The 12,996-nt window shown below is 33.1% G+C and overlaps 1 protein-coding gene across 1 annotated transcript; it reads right to left on the bottom strand.

The window, feature by feature from the left end:
• Positions 1-9,440: 9,440 nt before the first annotated feature.
• Positions 9,441-10,643, bottom strand: LOC131032679 (protein SMALL AUXIN UP-REGULATED RNA 51). Its single transcript, XM_057963717.2, has one exon. It carries the CDS (start codon positions 10,258-10,260, stop codon positions 9,784-9,786), a length of 477 nt encoding a protein of 158 aa, XP_057819700.1. The 5' UTR covers positions 10,261-10,643; the 3' UTR covers positions 9,441-9,783.
• Between the last annotated feature and the right edge of the window lie 2,353 nt (positions 10,644-12,996).

Below are 12,996 nucleotides of genomic sequence, written 5' to 3'. Positions count from 1 at the left end.
CTAAAGAACAATAGCCTGTGAATGGAAATCAGAATAAACCCAGGTATGTAAGGTTGAATCATTCAGAAATTCAGATTATTGGAAATAAAAATCAAGGTGTTATGACAAGAAGAAGATCGGAAAATGAAGAGGTATGTTTAATCTCTCAAGTTGAACCAGCATTAGTTGTTGAAGCATGTCAGGATAAACATTGGATAAAAGCAATGGAAGATGAATTAGAACAAATTGAAAAGAATAATACTTGGACATTAGTTCCCTTGCCTAAAGACAAAAATGTAATTGGAACTAAATGGGTATTTAGAAATAAACTTAATGAAGATGATGAAGTAATCATAAACAAAGCAAGATTAGTTTGTAAAGGTTATTCTCAGAAAGAAGCAATTGATTATAATGAAATCTTTGCACCGGTAACCAGAATTGAAGCAGTAAGACTATTTCTTGCATTTGTAGCTCACAAGAACTATAAGGTTTATCAAATGGATGTAAAATGTGCATTTTTGAATGGAGATCTTGAAGAAGAAGTTTACATTGAGCAACATGATGGATTTTCATTAACAAATAAGGATATGGTTTGCAGATTAAGAAAAACTTTATATGGATTGAAGCAAGCTCCCAGAGCTTGGTATGCTAGACTGGATAAATATCTTTCAAAGCTTGGATAAAAGGTAATGTTGACAGTAATTTGTATTACAAAATTACCAATAATGATATTTTGGTTATTGAAGTACTTTTGGATGATATCATTTTTTGAGGAGAAGAAGAGCTTTGTAAAGACTGTGCTAATAAGATGCAGGAAGAATTTGAAATGTCTATGATTGGAGAGATATAATTTTTTCTAGGTTTGCAGATTTCTCAAATAGATAAAGGTATATTCATTTGTCAAACAAAATACTTGAAGGAACTTTAAAAAAAAATTGGAATGAAAAACTCCAAACTGGTAAGCACTCATATGACTACAACAGATAAATTGACATTAAAGGATGATTCAACTCCTATAAATTTGACAAGGTACAAATCTATGATTGGAGGGTTACTATATTTGACAAAAAATAGACCAGATATAATGAATGCAGTATGTTTTGTTTCAAGATTTCAAAGCAATCCTAAAGAAAATAATGAAACTGCAGTAAAAATGATTTTTTGGTACCTGCAAGGCACAACAAATCTTTGTTTATGGTATCCTAAGAATGACAATTTTGAGTTATGTGCATATACAGATGCAAATTGGGTAGAAGATGTGGATGAGAAAAAGAGTACCACTGGTGGTGCATTCTTTCTTGATAGAATATTAAGTTCATGGATCAGCAAGAAGCAGACCTGCACATCATTATCTACAACAAAAGCAGAATATGTTGCAACAACAACTAATTGCACTCATGTATTATGGATCAAACAAATGTTGAAGGATATCAAGGTAAAATGCAAAGAACCAATAATTATTTATTGTGATAACTCAACAACAATAGATATATCAAAGAATCCAATATTTCACTCTAAAACAAAGCATGTTTCTATTAAGTATAATTTTCTGAAAGAAAATGTTGAAGAGAATAAAGTGAGATTGGTTTATGTGAACACTAAAGAGAAAATTGCAGATATTTTTACAAAGCCTTTACCTAAGGAAACATTTGAATATCTCAGAGAGAAGCTTGGGGTAATCACCCCACCAACAGAGACTTAAATGATGCAGATTGGCATCAAACTGATAGGGATTAATAGAAAAATATTTTTCCGGCTTGATGAAGAAGAGCTACTACTCAAGGGGGTAGTTAGCTGTATGTTCTGATTTTGATTTTTAACTCCTTTGGCATTTGATGTCAAAGGGAGAGAGATGCCTATGGAAAAACATTGTACTTTGAAGATGTATTTTGGTTTTGGTTATACTGTTCCTATTTTTGGTACATAACTTTGTGATTGATCTATTTAAGGCAGATTGTTGGCATTCTATTTTGGCACTTAGATGTTTTTCCATCTAGTGTTGCCATCAATCCCAAAGGAGGAGATTGTTGGTATTATGGATGACTTTATCATCTGTTGCATTGGTTTTGTCATTGATGTCAACACTTATCTTTCTGGAGGTCTACATTGTTGATTTGGCACTCTAGCTATATTGGTTTGTTGAAGAATTGACACATTGTTGTCCCGACATGGATATTGGCTTATGCACAGTTATCGGTATATGTTTCACCAGCAACTCATGAAGTTGATGATGAATTACTATCAGCTGGAGATCATTTGGTTATGTCAAAGAAATGGATTGAATGTTTGCATTTGGTGTTTTGCATATTGGTATTGATCGGGTTCACATATTTGCCGACAGATAGGTCTAGGTTATGAACCAACATAGGAAAACATGTTCCAGATCTGCACGACATGATTTGTAAATGATTTATTGATTGGATAATGTTTAAATGTATTAAGGCTGACATATTGTATTGCACCAAGGTTTAGTTTGTAATTGATTTAAATATAATTTCTTTTAGGAGCTGACCTAATGATGAGGTCTTAGGTTTTGTATAAATAATTATAAGATCTTATTTGGAAGAAGTGTGTGTATGTGTGCGTATATTGAAGATAATTGTGAAGAGCGAAAATAAGCAGATCCTTGTGCGAATCACACAAAAATCATCTGAAGGTTGAAGGAAGGTTGTTAAGGTCATGAAGGTATTCGGTCCTCATGCGTAGAGCTTAAACCAGTACTGAATCCAGCATTGAAGATGCTAAATTGAAGCAGTACATTGTTATTGGATTTAACCATCCAACTGTGTAGTCAATGTGACTCCTATTTTGTGATTGAGAAGTGAGATCTAGGCGGTTTGCCTTTCTGCATGTGCAGACCCCATTATTTTATTCACTTACTATCTGCAGTAGTATCATCTGATTGTAGGTAAGGTTTCCCACCATGGTTTTTCCCCTTCAAGGTTTCCACGTCAAAATCTCTATGTCATGTGTTGTGGATGTTGTTTCTCTTTCTGCTTCATGCATTAAGTTGTACCAAAACTATTAATCTGTTTTAGTGACTCTGAGTTTTAAGTTGGAATAATTTGTTTTGGGTTGTAATTTATTGACAACTGATTCACCGCCCCCCTCTTAGTTGTCCTTCCTGGTTCCTAACAGTAGCATCAATAGTTTGACCACTTTAACAACAATTTTTTGGATTGTCTTAGCTAACATGACATGTTTTCATGATTGGTACAAAGCTATCCATTTTAAGGGGTGTATCTTGTACTCCACATACCATAGTTAAAATTGATGGAGTAATTATGACATTATATAATTAATTCTATAATTGCATCCTTTAATTAATTTATTTACTTAAGTTAAATTTAGGTTCTTTTTATCTTTAATTATATTTGGCTAATAATAGATTAAGTTCACTTAGTTGAGCTAATCTTTTATTCTTTGAGCTAATTTAGTTTTCTAATTTTAGATTAGTTGTGTCTTGCTTTCTAAAAATCAAGTCATTCATTGATTGTAATCTAGCCAATTTCATTACAAGTTAATCTACTATTAGATTCCTCTTTGGATCAATCTCTCTCATGGTTGCATAGCATTAATCATAACTTTTTGCCTTTAGATACGATAGGTGTTTTTCTTGCAAGGGATTCATTGGCTTGTGGGGTTGAACAAATAACTATAACATAGTATCTAAGTAGTTTTTAGAGACACACATAGTTTGGATTTGGATTCCTACTTATTCTAATTTATGGGAGTGGCTTCTCATATATCTAGTATATAGTGTTTCTTCCCAAGGAGATAAATATTGGTTTTAGGTAGTGCATTGTGTTGCATCTCTAGGAATTCATCATTGGCATAGTAACCACTTCTTTATGTTGGCAATATGTGTTTTCATTTATGTTAAAATAATGTCTAATAATATATGTTGTCCTTGATGATGTGTTCTTGATGTTGAACAATTCTTATATGGTCATTGATGTTGTAGTGTTTTTGTTGATGTCAATGGAGAGAGTGTTGACAACACATTGTCATTTATTTTCAACCTCCAACTTATATTGGGATGTTAGATATATTGTATTCTAGGTTGAGGAGATAATTATTACTGATTGTAGTTGCTTTGGGTTGTGGATGTATAAATTCTTGGTTTTTGATGTCTATATTCATTATTGGGTGTTGATGTATCATGAATTTGCAGCATGATGATGATAACCTAGTTAATATTGTATTTGAAATGTTTTTGTATGAGGAGATGTGATATGTAGGAGAGAGCATTTAAAGTATGGCTAGAAGAGTGCTCCACATTCCTCTACATTTGAGAATTTGGTCTTGCAAATTTGGACATGATTTTTATGCTCTATAGAGATTGCAATGCTATCTTTTTAGGTTCCTGTTGCAGTTGATATGGCTAGTGATTATCGTTTTCTCTCAATTTGGCTATCTATTAGAAGCAGATTTGATTGGTTTGGAAAATACTATACATTTCTCTGCATTGATGTTTTATGTGCTATGACTTGGAGGACATGCTTGTGATTTTGTGTGTTGTCTTAGTTCCAACTTCAAGTGTTTAGGTGTTCTACAAGACAATTTATTAAGTTTTGTTTAGGACTATGTTTCCTAGATTTCTAGAAATAAAGTGTTATGTGTTTGTTTGTGTTGTGCAAGAATGTATAGAGGTGATAATGATAAAAAAGTATTTGGAAATGTTGTTGGATGTTTGTAAATGTCCTTATGTGTTCCACATGGTGTTGAATGTTCTGGTTGGTGCTACATTGTGTTTGATGTTGTCTTTTGGGTGATTGTTGTGGTTTAGCCGACAACGTTTTATATTTCTAGCTTGTGATATGATCTTAATGATATTGTATAACTTTGGAGAATATGTACTTGGGTCTTACCCTTGGTGTGTGGGGATTTGCATTGACTTTCATTTGGATGCTTTGTTTTTGGGTCAACTAGTTATGTGCTAAATTGTGTGCCAACACACACACACACACACACATATATATATATTATTTGGAGCTACTTAGAGAAGTGTAATATGATGTTTTAGGTCCTCTCTATGTCGTGTGTTGGACCATATTTACCAAAATTATGTTCGGTGGCTAATTTAATAAGACCTATGCCTATCCTTTGTTTTGAATGACCCAACCAATTATTGTAATGAAGGAGATGGCATATATAGAATATCAATTTGGAGTTTTGTAGTATGGTTTGTGTGATGTGAGTGAGTAAATTAGAATATGTGTGTTCATGTTCTTTCATGATCATATTACTTATAGGGTTGTGTGATGCGAAGATAGTGATAGTGTGGTGGTGATTATTGTTGGAGTTGGCTACTTGTGATAGAGATTCAAGTGCAACTTCATATTTGGAGAATAATTTATCCTATTGATTTAAATTTTGTGATATTGTACCTTCCCTAGAGAAGTGATATTGAGTCAAAAAGTATTTGTATCTTGCCTTGGAGTAGTGAACTTCAACCTGCAAGTCTTTTTGTATCTTGCACTAGAGAACTGAACTTCATCCTACAAGTCCTTGTGTATCTTGCCCTAGGATAGTTCATCTCAACTTACAAGTGTTCTACTTGGTAGTGGTTCTTCTTTGGCAGTAAGCCTAAAATAGATTTGTAATCATTTCATATATTGTGAGTTGATTCACATTGTGGTTTTTTCTTGTTTGGGTTTTCCATTTAAATTTGGTGTTCTCTTGTGCATTTTTGTTTCTTTGCTTTATTCTCTATTACTACTAATAAAGTGAAAAATAAGGTTGATTGTGTTTTGGAAAGATAATTTTTAAGGTTAAATATTTGAAGTTCTAGATTGATTTACCCCCGTCTCATTCCTAAGGTGTGTTAATCACTTTATTGGGGGGATTCATACCCTCTCTCTCTCTCTCTCTCTCTCTCTCTCTCTCTCTCTCTCTCTCTCTCTCTCTCTCTCTTACAAGGGATATTGATTATACTTATCTGATTGATTCAGTACTTTGGGGGACATCTCGAGTCCTTCATTCTTGTCACATGTACTCTTTTGTGGTTTTTTCTCACTTTTGGGGAGGATTTTTCTCCCACCAAGATTTTCTCTTTTTCTCTAGCTACGACATATTGCATTGGTTTGTACATGGGTACCTAATTAGGCCTTTGTTGCTAGGACCCATCCATTCATGAATTCATTATCTCTTTAGCTTATCCTTAAATTAATCTTGAGGGGGTTGTTGGAGTAATTAGGATATTATATAATTAATTATAAAATTAGCCCCTTTAATTACTTTATTCAGTTAAGCCAAACTTAGGTGTTTTTTTACTAGTTGAACAAATAACTCAAACCAAAATAAGTTTTTTTCTACAAGTTGTAGACATCTAAAAATTGCCATGGCATTTTTATTGTCATTTCATCATGGTCTCACCAATCCTCTACCTACATTAATTAAATAATTTTTAAATAATTATCAACTGTACTACTTGTGTAAGGGAAATGAGGGTGACATAAATGTGAAAGTCAAGTTTCAAAGTGTCCACACACCAATGAGACTCTTGGTGTAAGTTATAGGAGCTATATTGAATAGCTCAACTTCCCAAGGGGTGTCCCATTGTTCTCAATCTCACAGGATTCCTAAAGTCAATGTCTTTGCTCTCAGATCACTGAGAAAAGTGACTTAGGAATGACAACTCCAAGAATGAGTGATGTTTGCTTATAAGTATGAATGCATTCCTACAACATGTATAATATTGAAACTAGAAAGATTTAAACTAGTATGAATATGATGCTATGATAAATATTAGTAATCATATCCTAACAAGATATACTAGTCTAACATGGATATGCTATGATATTAAAAATGCTTCTAAATGTTTAATGTGTTTTAACAATTAGAGGCTAGATGCTTAGTAAAAATGACTATAAATTAGATGCATGAAAGATTTCTATCCCTCAAAATGGGAGAAAGAGAGCTCTATTTATAAGGAAAGTAGGGCAATGGATAGTCAAGATTGGATAATCTTAACAAGGGTCAGGACTGAAAGTTAATCAATCCATGTTTACAATTCTCACCAATGAAATGGTGACAATTGTCAACATGTCAACAAGAGATTGCTTGAGAGGAGATGAAAGAAGCATTAAATGCTTGAAAAGACATGAAGGTTACCTTAGGGGGTAAGGGTTAAGGTTAGACTAGGGTTATACATTGGATAAAGCTTTTACCCAAGGGGTAAACTCCTGTGCAAGGGTTAAAGGGATAAACAAGGTTAAAGCCATGAATGCTTGATGAGACCCTTACGTTAGATGAGGGTTGAGTTAGAGAGAAAGTCTCTAATCATGCAAGAAGATTGAGCTAACCATTAATGGTTATGTAAGAACCTTAAATGGTTTAGAAGACTTTGAGGGTTAACTTGTTGAAGACATAAAGCCTTTAATGGTTTTCAAAGACTTTAGAGGCTTTGAAAAGTGACTTCTCTTTTCTTAGGAATGTGACAATAATTAGGAGATGGATTAGGCTAAATTAGAAGCGATTAGAAGAATCTAGAAGGGATTTAGGAGGCAAGTGGGAGATGTAGGAGAAAGCAAGTGGGGGTTTTAAATAAATTAGATTTATTTATTTGCAAAGATCAATTTAATTAAATGTAAATTTAATTAAAAGGGGAAGAAGGGGAATTAATTAAATAAAGTGTTTATTTAATTAAAGGTTAGAAAAGGCTTAGGTGAACTTAATTAAATAAATTGAGTAACTTATTTAATCAAATAGATGAATGCGGAGAAATTAATTAAATAGAGGAATGAGGTTAAAATGAATATAAATTATTCACTTAGTAAAGTGGTCAGATTTATACATCTACTCTACTTGTACTTTCCAATTCTTGAATCCTTTCATAAAGGCTTCCATTTCTATGGTAGATAATTTGGTTTCTTGTAATCAAATTATCTCTACCTTGGTCAGACCCACTTTACGCTTGACCAAACATCTTTTGTTAGGGGCATTCAAACCTCTAACTTTTCATGATAGGAAGTATCATGGCCCTTGGGGAGGGGTTTTCCCTTCTCCAATTCTACGAGTGTGGTGATTTTAAGCTATCCTTCAGCTTCCGCATCCTTGTTTCTTAGTTCTTGGAGAGATTTCCTTCCTACTTTCTTGTTAGAATTCTTTCCATAATTCAGCTTGGTTTTGCTAGAAGCAAATTGCAGAATACCTAGCTTCTCTTGCCCAAATTCATTTCTATCTTATTTTCTTTTTGGTCATCTCCTAAAAAAAGGAGACCATTCTCCTCGTCCTTAGTTTCTCCCTCCTCTATTAACTTCTATAATAGAGCTTTTTTCTTCATTACCAATTTTAGATTTTCTATCAATCCAATCGAGGCGTTTGATTGGGAAACTGCTCAAGTAATTTGCGAGTGATTACTATCACCTCATTTTGATTTTGGGATCTACTAGATAATTTTCTCTTTTCCTTGTTATAATCTGGCTTTATATTAACTGTAGGCATCTTTCCCTTTTTTGTTTCTCTTGATCCATACTAAACTTCTACAGTTGGATGAACTACGGTATTGTTTGGGGTTTTGAACACAAAGGTTCTTTTGGTTACATGGGACAAGCATTTGGTTTGAAACCCATGCCCTAGGATGCATCCACCCCTAGAGGGATAATCACCAAATTCTGCCTTTTGAAACAATTTCCCTTTTGTCGTAATAATTTTTAGGGTAGCTAGGGTTTGCAAATTTGTCCATATTGACATAAATCTTTGATTTCTGCCTTTTCTGGTCCATCTATTCTAAATGGGTTGCCATTTGTCCTTTTGAGGTGGTTTGCTTTGATTTTTGTTCTAAGTATCTCCGCTAAGGGGGATTTTGTTTGCCTTCATGGCGACAGAGGGAATGTGCCAAAATAAGTTGTGATTTAGTTCACATAATTTCTACTCTACACCTTCTTGCATGACATTTCACTCAACCTCAAAACTTACAATAAATTATATTGACATATATCTCAAGTAAAATTTAATTTAAAATATCATTATTTGTATATATTTTTAAATGATACATACTTTACAATTTTTGTGTATTAACTATATGTTACATTAAAGCATGATTGATAATACATTACATAATTATTAATTTTTTTATATTCAATTAATAATAACAAAAATTCTATTAATTTTATCAGATTTTCACAATATATAAATATATCATTTAACTACTTCTCAATTTAATTCTATGTATTACTATGTCAAAATATGTGCACAAATATAAGGTCCTCTCCGACAAGGAGAAGACCCCAAAGAGACCAGCTATAATATCAGCCGGTGCCACTTCAAACAAAAGCTTCAAGTATAATTACAACAGAACCAACAATGAACTCCAATAAATAATGCTTGAAGTTTAAATAGAGACAAAACAAGATTCCTGTACAAGTGGGAATACCATTATAGATATTTGCTGCAGCCAAAAGTTACTACAAACAAGAACTGTTACATATAGAAACACGATGGTCAGAACTAGTCCATTGGAAGGCCAAACACAGATCAATCAGTTGTATTTCAGTAATTCAATCATGGTACAAATTCACCCACATAATTTGCACATTATCATCAGCTAGAAATGGATTCATGAGCTATCAAAAGGCATTGATCTGAACATTTCAAAGAAAGTAATTTGATTTTTTAATGAATACGTGCATCAATTTCTATTAAATTAAAAATATATACACATATTCACAATATAAAATATAGAAGAATACAAGATCACTCCTCAATATCCAGGTCTTGATGCTGCAAAATCTTCTAAGTCATCTGATCATCCTGGCCTTAAAGATAGTTGGATCTGACCTGCCACCCATCAGAGAAGATCTAGCAATCAGAAAACACCTTTGATGGATGCCTGGTATCATAAAAGAAGCTCAATATCTTGTTCAGCTCAAGGTTTTCCACTGTGGGATCCTCCCTCCCCAAGACAGAAGTTATATACTCAAAGGCAACTTCCTCACAGGGAAGGGTAAGACCCATTTGGTGATCAAATCCATACTCTTCCTCAGCTTTCTCTAGCAGTGTGTGGAATATGGGATGGCTCAAATAAGTTGTGGGTACTACAAATCTGGCCCTTTCACTCCCAACATATACTGCAAAGTGGCCTTTAGGGACATCCCTAGGAAGACCACCAACTCCATTGCCACCAGAGTCATAAGAGAAATAAGTATAACCTTTCCTTCCATTGGGGGAAAGGGCATACCCAATTGCCCTGCTAGCATTAACAAGCCTCTGCAACTTGGTCACAAACTTCTTCACAAGCACAATCTGGGTCATCTTGGTTCCCATCTTTCTACCCATTGAAATGAGTTTCAGAGTACCCCCAATTGATATTCAATACTAAAACCCAGATGCCCAAAAAGTTTTGCTCTCCTCAAAGGGTCATAACATTATACTGTGGATTGAGTAAAGCACAATCTGGGTCATCTTATTTCCCATCTTTGTAGCCATTGAAATGAGTTTCAGAGTTTCCTAACTGATATTTAGTACTAAAACTCAGATACCCAAAAAGTCTTGCTCTCATTCAAGAGTCCTGACATTATATTGTGGATTGAGTAAAGCACTTGATTAGACTTTTAGATATGTCTTTAGATAGACCATAGAGTTGTAGAAAGAAAAAAGACAATATCTGCTACTGTTTATTCTCTGTTTGTGGTTGTCAGCAGGCTGCCAAAAATGGCATAGATATCATCTGTGGGGAACTGTGGGGTGACTAAATACAAAATATTTTTTCATATATTCCTACGCAAGAAACAGTGTGCACCAATTAAATATAGATAGGATGATACCCCATTTGTGACTTGAGGGGGCACACACATTACAATCTCGGGCATTGTTGGCTTCTAGTCTTTTCTGTCGGGACTCCAGATGCCATTTAATGTTTTCTATGAATGTACGGCATACAAAGCTGAAGTTTTTCTGGCCAACTTGACATTGGAAGCATATTTCATCTGGACCCATTTTGAATTGTATTGTACTATGAATTGAGTTCACAGTTTTGTTTCAGGTGGTAATATTACTAATATATATATATATAACACGGTGATATGGGGAAAAACCAATTCAGATCTTTTCGAATTATGGGAGTTTTCTTCTAAAAATTTTATAATATAATGTAATGGTAATTTAGTAATTAAATAATAACTGAAATGAGTTTAAATCATAGATACAAAAATATAAAATGTGTTGAGTTTTGTCTGTAAATTTAGTGAATTTCAACAAACAGATTTTTATGTTAATTCAAATAATATTGACTTTAAAAAGATGATATGATCTACTGGACAATGGTGCTAACATGTCCAGCCATTTAGAACAATATAGAAATAGGAAAAACAAAGTTCATGTAAGAAAAGACTCATAATACTAAGTTTTCATATGAGAAAAATCTAATTCTGATGAAAATTATTAGAGGACTATAATGTATTCTAATCATTGTCATAAGTATCACAAAAGTGTCAATATCATAAAAAATAATTCATACTTTACGACTCCATTTATCATGTTTTTTGTAGTTTAAGTGTTCATATTTGTATGCCTTTTTAGCCTTCTATTATCCTTGTTAATACTTTGTGTGGCCTACTACATACTAAGTTAACATTGTTTACTTCTATTCAAATGGTGTATATCTTTGTTTGTCCCTATGTTAAAATAGTGCTAACGTGTGTAACAATTTAGAACAATATAGAAATAATGTTGAAAAAAAATAGATCAAGCAAGAAAAAACTCATAATATTAAATTTCCATTTAGAAAAGATTGATTCTAATGAAAATTATTAAAGCAATATAATGTATTCCAATCTTTGTCATACATATCATAAAAGTGTGATGTACCATAAAAAAATTTCATACTATACAACTCCTATGTTCATGTTTTTTGTAGTTTAAGTGTTCATATTTGTATTTGCTTCTTAGCCTTCTACATTCTCGTTCATACTTTGTGTGGCCTAGTACATACTAAGTTAGGGTTTGTTTGCACCTACTCAAATGTTCTATATCTTTGTTTATCCCTATATGCTTACGTGTCTCTCTTTCCATGTGTGTTGATCCATGTGTTAACCTTTTTCACCATTTACATGTGATTTTTATCCCACCTATCAAGCATTTAATTTTTTTGTTTTTTCTCCAATGTGTTACTAAACTTTTTTTTACTCTGTTTCCCTCATATTTCATACCTTGTTGATTATAAAGACAACAAACCACTTCTACCTATGTCTAGGTAATCTCATTTGCCTTCCTTAGATATTTGAGTTATTTGACATCAAAAGACAACCATGCCACTTAGGTAAAGTGGAAATTATATCCTTCCATATTTTAGCCACTAAAATTTAATATAAGGCATGTTAGTGACCATATAATACATTTATTGCATTCACTCCCCAAAAACCTCCTAAAACATATAAGTATACCATTTTCCCTCTCATCTCATCATGGAAACACAATGTGCTTTACTGTCCAAATTCTCATTGTTTTTCATCTTTTCTAAAATTTCTTCAATTTTCTTGTAGGTGTATTAAAAGGATTATCATATAGGAGGTTAAGTTTATGGAAGTAAATTAATGGATTCCCCTCTTACCTCTCAAGCATTGGTCATCTTGGAGCTTTCTAGCCATTTTTGTATACCTTAAAGTGGGACCTTTTTTTCTGCTTCCATTGTATATGCATAACCCTCTTGTTTCATTTTTAAGCATACATACACCTTGTTCTAGCATCCTTCATCCCATCTAAGCCTTTAAAATACTCTCTAGTGTCCATCATATATCTATTTTTCTTATGTCAGTTTTTTTGTTATTTTTTGTATACATTAGGTTTTATTTTTATAAGAACCTAATATTGCATGGGTCAACTTAGATGTGCATTGATGATTTGGTAGTCTATTTTAAAACCCTTATTGTGTCATTATTTCTCCACATAGCCTTTTCTTCCTTGATTGAAGCCTCCCTAGTGCTTGAATGCCCTTCTTTAGGTATCCTTCATTCTTGTTTTCTCTCTTCTTATTCTACTAGAATTTCTCTAGACATCCAAAAAAATTGTCATCTA

The sequence above is a fragment of the Cryptomeria japonica genome, chromosome 5 (assembly GCF_030272615.1).
Source record: "Cryptomeria japonica chromosome 5, Sugi_1.0, whole genome shotgun sequence".
Classification (NCBI taxonomy): domain Eukaryota; kingdom Viridiplantae; phylum Streptophyta; class Pinopsida; order Cupressales; family Cupressaceae; genus Cryptomeria; species Cryptomeria japonica.
Note: the sequence above shows the minus strand (reverse complement) of the source record. Positions and strands in the feature narration are given on the sequence as shown.